At 40.9% G+C, this 17,154-nt stretch overlaps 1 protein-coding gene across 2 annotated transcripts in view; it reads right to left on the minus strand.

Moving 5' to 3' along the window:
• The window catches only part of LOC115503873 (cytochrome P450 3A12), a 122,195-nt gene that overhangs the window by 21,733 nt on the left and 83,308 nt on the right, over nt 1–17,154 (minus strand). The window contains exons 4-8 of one of the 2 annotated variants that reach the window (XM_030300405.1): nt 11,432–11,484; nt 9,097–9,195; nt 5,214–5,327; nt 4,868–4,956; nt 3,392–3,540 (exon numbers count right to left, since the gene is read on the minus strand). In XM_030300405.1, the coding sequence (XP_030156265.1) occupies nt 3,392–3,540; nt 4,868–4,956; nt 5,214–5,327; nt 9,097–9,195; nt 11,432–11,440 (460 nt within the window). In that variant the 5' untranslated portion in view covers nt 11,441–11,484. Of the gene's footprint in view, nt 1–3,391; nt 3,541–4,867; nt 4,957–5,213; nt 5,328–9,096; nt 9,197–11,431; nt 11,485–17,154 lie in introns of both variants that reach the window. The other variant, XM_030300403.1, reaches the window with a different exon arrangement.

Here is a 17,154-nt window from a genome sequence, read left to right on the forward strand (position 1 = left end):
GATATTTGCAAATGACATATCGGACAAAGGGCTAGTATCTAAAATCTATAAAGAGCTCACCAAACTCCACACCCGAAAAAACAAATAACCCAGTGAAGAAATGGGCAGAAAACATGAATAGACACTTCTCTAAAGAAGACATCCAGATGGCCAACAGGCACATGAAAAGATGTTCAGCATCGCTCCTTATCAGGGAAATACAAATCAAAACCACACTCAGGTATCACCTCACGCCAGTCAGAGTGGCCAAAATGAACAAATCAGGAGACTATAGATGCTGGAGAGGATGTGGAGAAACGGGAACCCTCCTGCACTGTTGGTGGGAATGCAAATTGGTGCAGCCGCTCTGGAAAGCAGTGTGGAGGTTCCTCAGAAAATTAAAAATTGACCTACCCTATGACCCAGCAATAGCACTGCTAGGAATTTACCCAAGGGATACAGGAGTACTGATGCATAGGGGCACTTGTACCCCAATGTTCATAGCAGCACTCTCAACAATAGCCAAATTATGGAAAGAGCCTAAATGTCCATCAACTGATGAATGGATAAAGAAATTGTGGTATATATACACAATGGAATACTACGTGGCAATGAGAAAAAATGAAATATGGCCTTTTGTAGCAACGTGGATGGAACTGGAGAGTGTAATGCTAAGTGAAATAAGCCATACAGAGAAAGACAGATACCATATGGTTTCACTCTTGTGTGGATCCTGAGAAACTTAACAGGAACCCATGGGGGAGGGGAAGGAAAAAAAAAAAAAGAAAAGAGGTTAGAGTGGGAGAGAGCCAAAACATAAGAGACTGTTAAAAACTGAGAACAAACTGAGGGTTGATGGGGGGTGGGAGGGAGGGGAGGGTGGGTGATGGGTATTGAGGAGGGCACCTTTTGGGATGAGCACTGGGTGTTGTATGGAAACCAATTTGTCAATAAATTTCTTATATATATATATAAAAAAAACTAAAACAGGAAGAAACAGAAAATTTGAACAGACCCATAACCAGTAAAGAAATAGAATTAGTAATCAAAAGTCTCTCAGAAAACAAGAGTCCAGGGCCAGATGGCTTTCCAGGGGAATTCTACCAAAAATTTAAGGAAGAGTTAACGCCTATTCTCTTGAAGCTTTTCCAAAAAATAGAAATAGAAGGAAAACTTCCAAACTCTTTCTATGAAGCCAGCATTACCTTGATTCCAAAACCACACAGAGACCCCACTAAAAAGGAGAACTAACTATACACCAATTTCCCTGATGAACATGGATGCAAAAAAATCCTCAAGATGATACTAGCTAACTGGATCCAACAATACATTAACAGACTTATTCACCATGACCAAGTGGGATTTATACCTGGGATGCAGAGCTGATTCAAAATCTGCAAAACAATCAATGTGACTCATCACACCAATAAAAGAAAGGACAAGAACCACATGATCCTCCCAAAAGATTCAGAGAAAGCATTTGACAAATTACAGCATCCTTTCTTGATAAAAACCCTCAAGAAAGTAGGGATAGAAGGATCGTACCTGGAGATCATAAAAGCCATATATGAAAGACCCACCTCTAATATCATCCTCAATGGGGAAAAACTGAGAGCTCTCCCCCTAAGGTCAGGAACAATACAGGGATGTCCACTCTCACCATTGTTATTCAACATAGTATTGGAAGCCTTAACCTCAGCAGTAAGACTACACAAAGAAATAAAGGCACCCAAAGCATCCAGGAGAAAGTCAAACATACACTCTTTGCAGATGACGTGATACTCTAAAACCCAAAAGCCTTCACCAAAACCCTGCTAGAATTGATCCATAAATTCAGCAAAGTTGTACAATATAAGATCAATGCACAGAAATCGGTTGCATTCCTATACACCAACAATGAAGCAACAGAAAGAGAAATCAAGGAATTGATCCCATTTATAATTGCACCAAAAACCATAAAATACCAAGAATAAACCTAAGCAAAAAAGATGAAAAATCACACACTGAAAACTATAGAAAGCTTATGAAAGAAATTGAAGAAGTCACAAAAAAGTGGAAAAATATTCCATGCTCCTGGATAGGAAGAACAAATATTGTTAAATGTCAATACTTCCCAAAGCAATCTACATGTTCAATGCAATCCCTATCAAAATGACACCAGGATTCTTCACAGAGCTAAAACAAACATTCCTAAAATTTGTATGGAACCAGAAAAGACTCCAAATATCCAAAGCAATCTTTAAGAAGAAAACCAAAGCAGGAGGCATCACAATCCCAGACTTCAAGCTGTATTACAAAGGTATAATCATCAGGACAGTATGGTACTGGCACAAAAACAGACACTCAGATCAATTGAACAGAATAGAAACTCCAGAAATGGACCCATAAACGTATGGCCAACTAATCTTTGACAAAGCAGGAAAGAATATCCAATGGAATAAAGACAGTCTCTTTAGCAAGTGGTGCTGGGAAAACTGGACAGTGACATGCAGAAGAATGAACCTGAACCACTTTCTTACACCATACACAAAAAATAAACTCAAAATGGGTGAAAGACCTCAATGTAAGACAGGAAGTCATCAAAATCATTGAGGAGAAATCAGGCAAAAACTTCTTTGAACTTGGCTGCAGCAACTTCTTACTCAACACGTCTCCGGAGGCAAGGGAAACAAAAGCAAAAATGACCTATTGGGACCTTATCAAAATAAAAAGCCTCTGCACAGCAAAGGAAACAATCAGCAAACCTAAAAGGCAACCAACGTAATGGGAGAAGATATTTGCAAATGACATATCAGATAAAGGGTTAGTATCCAAAATTATAAAGGACTTATCAAAGTCAACACCCAAAAAAACAAATAGCCCAGTGAAGAAATGGGCAAAAGACATGAATAGACACTTCTCCAAAGAAGACATCCAGATGACCAACCAACACATGAAAAAATGCTCAACATCACTTGTCATCAGGGAAATACACATCAAAACCACAATAAGATACGACCTCACACCTGTCAGAATGGCTAACATGAACAACTCAGGCAACAACAGATGTTGGCGAGAATGCAGAGAGAGGATCTCTTTTGCATTGCTGATGGGGATGCAAACTTGTTCAGTCACTCTGGAGAACAGTATGGAGGTTCCTCAAAAATTTAAAAATAAAACTACCTTATGACCCTACAATTGCCTGACTAGGTATTTATCCAAAGGATACAAAAATGCTGATTTGAAAGGGCACATGCACCCCAATGTTTATAGCAGCACTATCTCAATAGCCAAATTATGAATTGTACATTTTAAAAGAGGACCTATATGTTATGTGAAGTTATACCTCAATAAAATTGTTGTAGAAAGGTAGGAAGTGAGGGAGGAAGAAAAGGAGAAAAGGAAGGGAGGAGAAAAATAGTAATCTACATACATATTGAGAAGAAAAATGGATCAAGGAAGGAAAATTTGAAGAGATTCTTCATATTTTCCACAAAGGGATCTTGTGGGTTGTTGAGGGAATCAATGTTCACTCCAAAGGAGGTACCAGTAATCACATCCATGCTGTAGGCCCCAAAGATGCTGAGTAGGGAAAGAAAGACATGGATAATTAAAATCACAAACTCTTTACTATCCCTATCCAACACATGCAGCATTAGATTCTGATGCCCAGGCCACGTAAGAGCCACACTTTCAGAACCACCTTCTGGATAATCTGAAGAGTCTATATGCCATCACACTCATTCATGAGGTATCCATGAGGAATTCGGCAGAGGCATCATGCTAGTGATACTGCTGGCCTTGTGCTAGGGGTGATGGGGACACTATGACAAGTTAGACACACGTCTGAACTCAAGGAGCTCTGTCCTGAAGGAACAGAGACCCAAAGTCAAATAAATTACAGTAGTGTGTTTGCAGTATGGGCAATAGAAGGTAGATAAACACTGTGTCTGAGCAAGACAAACAGTGGAATAATTAACCTTTCCTAGAAGAGTCAAGAAAGGTAAAATTGATCCGGACCTTCTCTCACCACAGTATCTATGCTCAGAGCTGATTCCTCTTCAGCACATTAGTGAACAGCAACACCATGTTATGTGCTGAAAGGAACGTTATCCCTTCTTCTCTACACTCCTGCTAAGACTCCTGAAAGACCCTTCTTCCTCAATTCCAGTGATCAGAGCTTTCCCTCAGGACACACTCATATCTGGAAAATGTAAGACCTAATAATGTCCCTAGTTAAAACATTTATAGTAAATCACTACAAAATTGATTTGTGGGTTGCCATAGCTAAGTGATCATATGCCACCAGTTTTTTAGAACAGTTCCTATGTACATCTGTTCATCGTGTATAATTTAAAAAAATATCACAGTTTAGATTATATAGTCACCCTCCTTATCCCATGAGCAGGGCTTTCTCTCTGCTAAGGTTGAAAGATGGACAAGTTGTCATAAAGTTAATATTTTTTTTTACTAATATCCTTAACAAAATCAGGAAGGGGTTTAAGTCGTTCTAAGTTCCACACGATAACTTCCCTGCCCCACTCAATGCCCACCAATATGTACAAAGTGCCTTCCCCTCCCACCATTCCATACCCTCTACACTCAACGATTTGATAAATTATGTTTCTTCTTTTGAAACGATGTATTTTTGTCTTCTAGAATATCCAAGGGGACAATCAAGTAGATAAATTAATCCCGCCTCATGTACACAAAAGAAGATGCTTTCTCCTGACTGCCCTGCCTTTTGAGGGGTGCTACCTCTTCTTGGGTGGCCCACTGGACTTGTAGCACCATATGCCTACTTCTGTTTATTCACTGCACTAACTCAACAGTGGGAGTTTGGTTCTGTGTCAGCAGCTGGAAAGTGTCATGACAGAGCCAGAAGCCCAGGAGATGCAGCTCTACTTACTCTTTCAAGGTGACAGGATTGCCTTTCTCTGCCTCCTTCCTCAGGTTCCTCACCAACACATCTCCATACTGGCCAATGATGGGGAACATCTACACACAAATACAACACCACCTGACTTAAATCCAAGAATCAAGTCCTAAAATTACACAGCTTTCATAAGCATGAAGCAATAGGGACATCTAATAACAAATCTTATCATGTCTCTTCCAGGACATGAAGCTAAAAGACCATTTTTAGGAAGCCCAAATTCAGCAAACTACCCCTAAGAAATGGACTGTAATCTTATTTCCTATCTGCCCACGGATGTATTCCTTAACTTTCTAATTGAAAACCCTCCTTTTCTTACCTCCTTGAGCTTCCCACTGGTGAAGGTTGGAGACAGCATTGTTCGTAGTCTCTTCCATTGTTCATCCTCAGACAGAGAAATGGAACTTTTCATAAATCCCACTGGACCAAGAATCTAGCATCAAAGCAAAAGACATTTTGCCTTATATAAGTTTTGAAGGCCTCAGGTCGTGGAAAATTTGTCAAATGGATAGAAATTATTCAACAATTATTTAGTGATTATCTACGGAGTAGCAGGCCCTATGTCAGATGTTCAACAGATATTTACACCAAATGCCTACCCATCTGAGAAGCTGAAAAACACATCCAGCCACTTGATGTGCTTTCCAGCCTTTATATCCCAATCTCCTTTTTAGTGTAAACGTGTTTGGGGAAATCTGATAGGGAATACTCCTCCAGGATAATACACAGTATTAACCCCTAGTCCTACCCTATGCAGAGTATAATTGGATTGGTAGATATAGCCAGATAGCCCTGGCAAGCTGCATGTTGCCTCAGACCAGTTCTGTCTTTGCATATGTCTGCAGCAGGAGCAACTCACAAAACAGATGTCTTGTTATGGTGATTAAAAAAAATACCGTCGTTAACACTAAAAAGGTTATGAATCTATTTGCTATTCTGAATAAATTATGCAGTTATGTGGATATCTATTCCCCCTGTATTTCCCCAAAGGGACAGAAGGAAAAAGAGAGAGATAATTCTTTCTCAGTTTGGGACTGACCTATCAGCCAACAAACTCGAATCTTTCTTCCATCTTCCAAACTGTATTTTGTTTTAATACAGATATCTCTTCCACCCATTCATATTAAAACTTACAAACTAGGAATAGACGACATCTTCCTCAACTTCATAAAGAGTATCTAATAACTCTACAGCTAACAACACCTCAATGATGAATGACTGAGGTGCCTGAGGCCAGTCCTGACTCCTGTCACTGGACTACACTACCACAAGGGTCCACAGCTAAATCCTGAAGCTATACACATATACACGGCCAGCATGGACTCTAGTCACAAGCCCTCACTGTCATGCACACACCAGTGGCTAGCCCCTGAAACCACCTGTGTGCTCAAAGTTGGTGATGGACCCCACTGGTGGCTCCAACCCTGTTTTGGGCATGTGCCTGCTTTCAGCACCCCCTCCAATGACTGTGTACATAGCACCAATTCTGGCCACCATTCTGCTTGTCCCCTGGTGCTGGATCTGGTGGTGCTACTGAAGATCCCAACAGCCACTGTTGCCACAAGAACCTTCCACTACTCTTGCCAAAGATCATGCAGTTGCTGATGTGGCCCCCAACTGCCTGAACCCATCATGCTCTCATGGATTATTTTCAATTATCCAGTCATACTGGGGAAAAAAATGAAAAGGGCTGGAAAAAAAATGCCAACAGGACTTATAGGGTACCATCAAATGAAACAATATTCATATACAGGAGACCCAGTAGGAGAAAGAAAAGTGGGAAGACTGCTTATTAAAGAAACAATGGCTGAAAAGTTCCCAAACCTAGGGAAATATATGGAAATCTTGGGACATGACCTTAAAAGTCCCCAGTAAGATTGAATCCAAAAAAGACTTCACCAAGACGCATTATAATATAATTGTCAAAAATGAAAGACAAAGAAAAATCTTGAAAGGAGTAAGAGAAAAGGAGCTCATCATATACAAGAGGACACCCCTGAGTCTATCAGGTGATTCCTCAGCAGAAGTCTTGAAAGCCAGAAGAGAGTGGGTGATTTATTCAAGAATACTTTACCCAGAAAAGAAGACCTTCAGAAATGAGAGATAAAACATTTCCAGACAATCAAAAGTGGAAATAATTCACAACCACTAAGCCTGCTAAAGGGAGTTCTTTAAGCCAAAAAAAAAAAAAAAAAAAGGACACTTACTAGTTCCTAATGCTTCCCCCAGCATCAGGAACAAGACACGAATACCCACTCTAACCACTTTTATTCAACATTGTACTAGAAAACCTAGCTAGTGCAATAAGCAACACAAAGAAATAAAAGACATTCAGAATAGAAAGATAAAATAGGATAAAAATAGGAGTGTCCCTATTTCAAGTGACATAATGTCAATGTAGAAAATCTTGAGGAATATAAAAAAGAACAACTCTGCATCTAATAAATGAACTAGCTAGGTTGTAGGAAATGAGATCAACACAAAAACCAACCACATTCTGTATACTAACAAGAACATGTCAAAACCTATTAAAACACAATAATAATTTTAAGCACTCAAAGAAGGTGAGATACTTTAGGTATACATTTTTATAAACATGTATGTTTTTCCTGTGCTAAGAGCTACACGTTGGTGAAAAAAATCAAAGAAAACCTAAATAAACATATAGTGTGTTCATGAATTGAGAGACATGACTTAGTAAAGACACAAATTTCTCCCAGATGTATCTATGGGTTTGAGGCACATCTTACGAAGTCTCTGCTATTATGTACACATAGATAAGTTCTAAATTTGTATGGAAAGACAAAGCAGCTGGAAATCTAACACAATTCTAACAAAAATAAAATGGGAGGAATCACTGGACATATGTTTAGAGGTACTATATGGCTACAGTAATCAAGATAGTCTGGCACCAGTGCAGGAATAGATACAGAGATCAATGAACAGAACAGAGAATGAGACACACACACACACACACACACACACACACACACACACACAGAGGCACCACTGAATTTTGATATTGGTACAAAAGCAATTTAGTGGAGGAAGTAAGTACAGCCTTTTCACACTAGTTCTGGAGTCATTAGACAGACAGTCAAGGGCCAAAACAAAGATCTTTGACCTAAACTTCACATCTCATGATTAACACTAAAATTAACACAAAACAGGGGCGCCTGGGTGGCTCAGTCGGTTAAGCATCCGACTTCAGCTCAGGTCACGGTCTCACAGTCCGTGAGTTCGAGCCCCGCGTCGGGCTCTGTGCTGACAGCTCAGAGCCTGGAGCCTGCTTCCAATTTCTGTGTCTCCCTCTCTCTCTGCCCCTCCCCCGTTCATGCTCTGTCTCTCTCGTCTCAAAAATAAAAAAACATTAAAAAAATTAAAATTAACACAAAACAGATCACAGACTTAAATGTAAAATATAAAACTAATGCTTGTAGAAAAATCCTTGAGACTTAGGCTAGGTGAAGAGTTTTCTTTTTTTTTCTTTTTTTTTTTTTGGGACAGAGAGAGACAGAGCATGAACGGGGGAGGGGCAGAGGAGAGAGGGAGACACAGAATCGGAAACAGGCTCCAGGCTCCGAGCCATCAGCCAGAGCTGACGCGGGGCTCGAACTCACGGAGCGCGAGATCGTGACCTGGCTGAAGTCGGACGCTTAACCGACTGCGCCACCCAGGCGCCCCGATAGGTGAAGAGTTTTCAAACTTGACGCCAAAGTCCTAACCCATAAAAGGAAAAATGAATAAACTGGTCTTAAGAAAATAAAAAACAATGTTTGCTCTGCTGAACACCCTGATACAACAAAAGAAAAGCTAACACACTGCCTACAAAAGAATAGTAAGAGGGAGACTTTTGGTGATGGAACAGCTCTGTAACGTGATTGCGGTGATAGATACACTAATCTACAAGTAAGATAAATGTTCAGACAGCAACACACACACACACACACACACACACACACACACACCACACAATGGGTAAACATAAACTGCTGGAATCTGAATAAGCTCTGTGGCTAGAACCAATGACAAATTCTGCTTTGATACTGTCCTATATAGTTAAGCAAGATATTATCTTAGAGAAAACAGCTTGAAGGCCACATGACATGACACGTCCTGGGACAATTTCCAGTAAATCCATTATTATTTTGAAATAAAAGTTTTATAAATAACTATGTAAATTTAAAATAATCCATGCCTACCCGCCGGTTTGTGAAGACAGAATAGCATTCTTTCACTAGTACTGTTTTGATCATGTCCGGATCTGTGATCGCCAACACTGGCTGTCGCCCATCATAAAACCTATGTCGGGAAAACAGAGCTGATTAAATTTAACGTGCCAGTTTCTGCAGTGGCAGCCACTCTTGGAAGTCCAGACTTTTAACCTGATGTACCTAATCCATTCTCTGAGACCATGGTCAGAAATAACAATGGAAAATTTATTAAGTCTATGTGTGCACATGGCTGTTTCTGGGACTATTCTCCATCAATTTTTCGCATGTTAAAAATATTTCAAATATTTTAGAAGTACTTCAAACATTTTAAATATTTATGTATATTATCAAAAAAGGTTAGTAAATAACTGAAGGCAAGTAAATTATCTAAGAACAAAAATAATGAAAGAGACTCCACCCACTCAGTCACTAATAATTATAATTTTGAAAGATATATCAAACACATGAAATGCACATAATACAATATTAGATGAAAATTGTAGGCACAATGATCACAAAACATGTAGATGTGCCTGCAAATAAGACATGAAATGCTCAAAAAGTGATGGCAAAATTATGAATCATTTCTTTGCCCTATTCTCTAAAATATGATTCTAGTACATTTTAAAGGAAGTATTATTTAAATATTAAAGACATATTCTTGGGTAGCATTGACTGAGAAAATTTTGAACAAAAAACACAAAGAGAATAAAGTAATACAGAGAAACATTCACTTTAATGTTACAGAGTAATAATAGAGAGTAAAAATCACATTAGGTATATTTACCTTTATTACTTATATTTCTTCTTATAGGTGGGTCCCAAGTGTGAGTCCCTTGGGCTCCATATAGGTGACAACCCTTAGTAGCAGGGCAAGTCCACTTGTGACACATGTATCACACAAAGCTGACTCCTTATATGTGATCCATCCCAATTAACCCTGACCTCTGACTGTCCATATGACCAGTTAATGGGAACCAGCCACTGGCATGAGGTTTAGATTATGCTTAATTACAGCATCCTCTGGCATTGTGTTTTCTACTACAAATCATTTGCATTTGTTAGAACAAATGGAAGATTTTCCATAAGTCCCCTATTCTTCCTCTGATGTTACAAGGAACTTCAAATGCTTTGTGATCAGATATAGAAATGGAGGAGAACCACTGCACTAAATGCTCCCCATCTGCAAAAAAGTATTCTAAAACTCAGAAGGTTTCAGTGTGAGTCGAGTATACTTCGTGTTGAAGCAGTAATAGTTGTTAATGAGGTGGCACTTAGATTGGCTCTCCCATCAATCTGATTATCTTTCTTGGGTGATTTCCCATGTCTTATCCTGTTTGTCAAAAACACAAGCATGGACAAGGGACAGTGGTTTAAAGTTACCCTCTCTTTTCATGATCACACAGCCCTAATACGACTTCTACTACAGTTAAATTTGGATTCTTGCACCTCACCCCACATCCTCCAAATTCTGTGTTAATGGAGGATGGAAACCAAGAATCTGCATTTTTAACAAGCCTTCGTAGGTGGTCTTATCCATAGCCAAGCATGAGAACCATTTACTAAATACAGAACTGGGGCCCACAATATAACACTGACTCTAGCCAGAGCTGACCAGTACTGAATGTAGGATGGGACACTGGAGATAAACCCAGTGGCAATCCAGAGATCTGTGTTCTTTCTATTCTGCCATGTTGCTTATGGGCCACACCAACTCAGCAGAGCCCTATGGATTCTGAGGACTGACCAGAGAAGATAAAGAGGTACAACACTGGCTTGTGAGCGGCCCCAGTACCACACTATACCTCTCACACTGCTTCAGCAAACCTCTAGCCAACCTCATTGGGAGCATCCACTGTAAGCCACCAAGGCCATACTACAAAATCCCAAGTCCATCAGCCCACCAGGGAAACACTGTGCTCTGGAAATTTCCTACATCTCTTCCAGTCTATAGAATTGGAAAAAGAAATACTTGACTATAGTTTTATTGGAAAGTCTTGGCTTAGTACTAAACTACAAAACAAACAAACTACATACTGTCAGACAGAGTAAGAAAGAGATGAGCAGAATGGTTTTCCATTCTGTTACAACAGCCCTTCTACCAAAACACATATTAATCCAAACTATAAAGGATACCCTGCAGCTCTCCTGACCAGATTCATATTTGGACCTGTACACCTGGTGACACATGCATTCCTGGGAAGGGGAGGTTTTCAGGAGCTTTAATTATAGGGTTTCATCCCAAGGGGCTCTCGACTGAGGACTGTCCACACATGGGGCCTCATCATAAAAAGCCTATCACTGGAATTTCCAGAATACTCACCCCCCACATTCTTCCCTATGTTTTAAAACATTCTCGTCAAATTCACAAAAGCCCTGCGAGAAGAAAGAAAATGTATTATAATCTAAATGTACTAAGCCTTACCTCTAATGGGCACAAAAAGGACCCAGATCATATGAAATGTGGCTTACTATTTCTCACTGGCAGATAGAGGGAAGCTCTTATCACACGCTCTTATGGGAAAGGAGAGGAAAACAGAGACATGAAACGGAGAATTTCGAGTCCTTGAACTGACTAATACTGCTCATACTGAACATCTTACTTGTCTGTGAAGACTATGTAACCCTTGCCTTTCTGAAATGTTTGGCTTGTGCATGAGTTGTCTCTAAATCTCATAACCATCTGCATTATTAACTTCAGGGCATCACTGAGGAAAACGGAAGCTGAGGGAAGTCAGCATGGCCTGAACAACCCTCAGTACCACTCTATTCATTGATCTCATGAGCCCTACTAGATTTTCAGTAGATTTAGGAAATTAAGACTCCTGTGCCCTCTTTCAGTCTGGCAGACTTACAAAGTGTAAGACATTTTTGTTGAGTGAGAAAGTGAGAGATGAGTGGATGAATGACAAAGTGGACTCGCTTCCAGTTGTCCAGTTCTCACATGGAAAAGAGGGGATGATGTCACCCCTCCACAAAGGATGGTGCAATTAAAACCACTTGCTCTGAGCTTTCACTCATGTCACTTCAAAAAAAGGAAACAACAAAATTTCCTGTCTCTGTGTTTCAGCTGTGATATTTGATGTTTTCACTTTACAAAGGAAGGTTCCAGAAATGCAGTCTTGGGATGCATGTACTAAGGAGTTAATCTGGAAAAGTGGAAAGAAGATTAATGCTCTGTTGGAAAGGAAAAGCCCAGTAAGTTCTTAACAATAACTGGACACTGAGAGCCAGGAGAGGTAGGATCTGAGGAATAAGTCTCAGATCTGCAGGAAAGGAACTCCAAGGCAGAGAGCAGCCTGTAATATCGACTCTGCCTGCTGGCCTTCAAGACATGAGCTCCTACCTTCTGTTCAGGAGCCAGGCCTTGGGTGAGGCATCAGAGCTGGATTAGACACAGTGGCTCTACCAAAATCAGTCTGTGTGTCTGCTAGTACATTCCATTCAGGTACATTAAGTCTTTAATAGTTTTGTCAAAGCATCTCTTTTCTAGTGATTTTGTATGAGTGGTTCTACCTTTGTGTGAAAAATAACATACACACATACACAACTCATTTAGAATTAAAGTCTGAAACAATAGATAAGCAATATACTGCCTCAGTTATACTCCCCCCTGCTCAAGGTCCCATAGGATGCCTTCTTTGACGATCAGAGGTAAAGCCAAGAGCTCTCGTTCAACCTCTCAAATGTCAAAAGATGTCACAGGTGGCCAACGGTGAGGTTAGAGCCATGGAAACAACTATAGGGGTGGGGGGGGGTTTTGGCCAGCTCTGAGATAATTCAATTATGTGCAAATCACCCAAAAGTGAATCTTGGGTTGCCTAATAAACTGAAGTTCCAGAGACATCCAGGAAACAATAAGGAGGCTACAAAGAGCTCATGCTATGAACAGAAAAGTCTGACTTTAGCATACAGAGCTTAATGAGCCAGTACCAGGGACCCACTTGATGCTTTTCTCCTAATACCAAGTACCATTATGCCTTCCTGGGAATCTGCACCTGCCAGAAAGAAAAGCCTCTTTATGATGCTCACAAGCCTGGAACAAAAGTCCTGGGCTGAAGTGGCCAGAGAGGGACTGCCAACTGAGGGAAAACCTGAGGCTCCTAACAGCAGACAAGAGAGCCCTGAGCTATACCTGGCCATGTGTTGGGTAGGGCCTGTAATACCCATTTCTGGAGAGTTTGAAACCCAAGACTTCCTCCTGAGGAGGAACATGTTTACTATGGAACTAAGCTGGGATTTGTAACCATAAGAAGCAAAAGAGGAGGCTGGGTGGAGACTATGACACCATTTCTGGAAAGTCTGAAACCTAAGAACTTCCTGCCTGAGGAAGAGTATTTTTTAATATGGAATTAAGCTGGGAATTTGCAACCATAAGAAGCAAAAGAGGGAGCTGGGAGCTCAAACAGCACCCACCTGACGGTTACCCCAGAGCAGTTCCACGAAAGGCAGAGGTTTTGGCCCAGGAATTCGGCCTTCTTAAAAAGTCCATGTGTGTAGGTCCCATATCTGTAAAGTGAAAGAGAAGCGATGGGCTGAAATAGGTGTGGAGACTGGCCAGTCACTGATACAACTAGAACAGGTAAGAGAGGAGGTAACATGTAGTCACGACATAGTAACAGCAGATGGGTATTGAGGCGGGCACCTTTTGGGATGAGCACTGGGTTGTTGTATGGAAACCAATTTGACAATAAATTTCATACTATTGAAAAAAAAAAGAAATAGTAACAGCAATCCAAACAGCAATAATTACATTCATCATCATCTCCTTTCCCATCTCCACGTGAGACCCACAAAGAATGATGATGATTAGCTAAAGCAGCTGGAAACTACACCATCCCAAATCCTAGACTGAACATTTGATAAATGCTTCCATATTGAGAGCTCCTACAAGGTTCATGCTGAACTTCTTCCAGAAAATTCACTCATGCTATTTAGTAAGTGACACTGCCATGACTTTGGAGCTTGTCACTCTCCAAAGAATGAGAAAGAGGAAAATTTTTTTTCCTGCTCTGATGAATGATGCTATTTTACTAAATATATCCACTCAATACCAGACAGTTACTGAGAGTCTACCAATAAAATGTTCTTAGCAGTTTCCTCAGAGAGACCTTTCTGCTTTCCTTCATTGTAGTCCCGTTGGTGTTTTGGATCAGGTCCTTCTTTAAAAAATTTTTTAAACGTTTTATAAACTTTTTAAAAATGTTTTATTTTATATTTGAGAGAGAGACGAGGGAGAGGAGAGAAGAGATGAGAGAGAGAGCATGAGCAGGGGAGGGGCAGAGAGATGGAGACAGCATCTGAAGCAGGCTCCAGGCTCTGAGCTGTCAGCACAGAGCTCGACACAGGGGCTTGAACACACAAGCAGTGAGATCATAACCTGAGCCAAAGTCAGACGCTCAACTAACTAGCCACCCAGGCGCCCCTGGATCAGGCCCTTCTTAAGTCATCTCACAGAAGTCTGGAGCAACACGTGTTCTTATTTCTGTACAATGAAAACTGTGTCAAAGGCTCAACTGGCCTCACTAAAAGTGAGATCCCATCAGGTCCACCCAAGTCTCTGTTGTCAGGCATTCTGGTTCTCTTCAGCTACAGAGAAGGGGGATTGACCCATATGTGCCCAAATGAATGCCATATTAAAGGATCAGTAAGTAAACAATCCATCCCCAGGCTATTCTTCCCCCTGTGGAATCTGGTCCTCTGACCTAAGATACTCATCTGTTCAGCACACTGCAAGGCCCGCTCAATTTTTCAAGATGGTCACTAAGTTTACTGACTCTGTGCATCAATTATCTCAAAAGTCCATTACAGATGGTGCTCCCTAATACAGGACTGCCTGCAATTCATCCTTCAGGAGTTGCCTGTGGAATCCCACAACTGGGGGTTCTGGATCCTTGCAAGCCTTACTGTTAGGTGTTGCTGAGAAATAGCAGAGTGGAGGAAGGAGAGGCTGCCAACACCGTTTTAACCATAAACTCACTAGCCCTACAGGGCTAACCCCATAGAGGCAAATTAAGAAAGTGGTGGGAAAGGATGCTAAGTAGAAATGGTTACATACCCTGCAAGTGCTTTCAGCTAACAGATAGGGAGCCTTCCAAAGTTCACATACCTCCAGTTCATAGCAGAATACATGTTATGCAACATAAAATGAATAAGGACAAAACGTTCCAGAGATATTCCTCATCTCCTCTTCTAAGCTAGCATTTTAGACAATACAGGTACCAAGTATTTGTGCACATCCAGCATTTCTAATATTACGTGATTAAATAAACCCCCCAAATTGCAGGAAAGGACATGTTTGAGGGACCCAGCAGAGAGACCTCAACCCGACCCAGCTGGATATTTAGATCCTTCCTCTAGAACACTTTGACACATGTGCACCAGATGTCAGAAGTATGGGTGGCCATCACCAACACAAAAAAATCAATTCTGGGAGCACCTGGGTGGCTCAGTTGGTTGAGTGTCTGACTTTGGCTCAGGTCATGATCTCATGGTTGTGGGTTTGAGGCCCGCATCGGGCTCTGTGCTGACAGCTCAGAGTCTGCAGCCTGCTTCAGATCCTGTCTCTGGCTTTCTCTGCCCCTCCCCCACTTGTGCTCTGTCTCTCTTGTCTCCAAAATAAATAAACGTTAAAAATTTTTTAAAAAATCAATTCTGGCTTCTGGACCATCAACATGCTAATTCAACTCCCAAGTGAGGCCAAACAATTGAGTGAATGTGTCAGCAACACTGGTCACAAGGCAAGATCTGGTCTAAACTCACAGGGCTCCAATACAATGCAGAGGTGGAGCTAGATGAATTTTTCTGATTCATTCCAGCTTCTCTCTTTTTGGTAGAGTAATGCTGCTGTTGGTACAAATGAAGGGGCTAACAGTAAAGTGACTCATTTTTAGTGCCTTTACATTGCACTGATAGACAGAGGGCCCTGTCTACAGCTACTGACTCTTGACTACACCAGTGTCTTTTAAGTATAACATACTGTTTGCCTGGTGGCAAAGACCAGTGACAGCCCCACTGCCAGATAGACCAGACACAGTATGACTCACATGGTATCCCTGTTCCCTGGCCCCAAGCAGATGAGATGCTAATCCTGTGGTCCTGTGATGACCTCCTGTGGGACCAGAACCAAGGAGTATCTCTGGAAGGTCTGCTATGAGGGAGGAATACTCTCCCGCTCCATTCTGAGCCCTGGATGCCTCTCACATCAGCACAGGCTGTCTTACTACTTGCCTGTGATGAGAGGTTAAAATAACCTGCTGGGCACTTGTAAACATATACACAACCTATATCATAGAAGTATGCATGTGTACACTAAATTCATATTCCCAACATGACTCTAGAAGGCTGAAGTTATTTATGCACCATTATAATCACAAAGGCTAAACTAACAGCCTCCTTTTAGACTTCAGAAAGAACAAGCTGGAAATAGTCTTATCTCAGTAAAAACCCTAGTATTAAAAAGAATGAAATTAAACCACATCAATTACATTTAAATGTCATTGGGACAGAACATGTTGTCACACCCAGCATTCCTAACCTTTCTCTCAGAAAATGAAAATCAGGCTTATATGTCCTATGTTCACATCCTCATGCCTTTCTATTTTTAAAGAAAGCGAAATTGAGAGAGAGGTCAAATGTGACATAGAGGGGACCATCCCTACCCACAACTGGAAACTAAGTCCTTTCCCAACCTGCTTCAGGATACTGGGAAACCCACCACTGAAAGGAATTCCTCTGCTAATGATTTTTATTTTCCTCCTGTACTGTAACTAGAGGGAAAAACATATTTAATATCCAAATTTGCTTTCAGGGCTATGTCTTTGCAGCCTGATGGCAGATTTCATATTGAGGGAGGAAGAAATCTCTATACTGATGCTAACCTTCCCAGACACTAGAAGGAAAACCTGAAATGAATAGAATTTCAAGATTTCTGCCAAGTCTCTTCAGCTCTAAAGGTACTCATTTAGGGTAAGGAGTTCTGCATATCACAAGGTCGGGGAGTGGCCAGGAGAGGGGCACAGAAAAGAGGGAAGAGTCCATTCTGAA

The sequence above is a fragment of the Lynx canadensis genome, chromosome E3, assembly GCF_007474595.2.
Source record: "Lynx canadensis isolate LIC74 chromosome E3, mLynCan4.pri.v2, whole genome shotgun sequence".
Lineage (NCBI taxonomy): Eukaryota > Metazoa > Chordata > Mammalia > Carnivora > Felidae > Lynx > Lynx canadensis.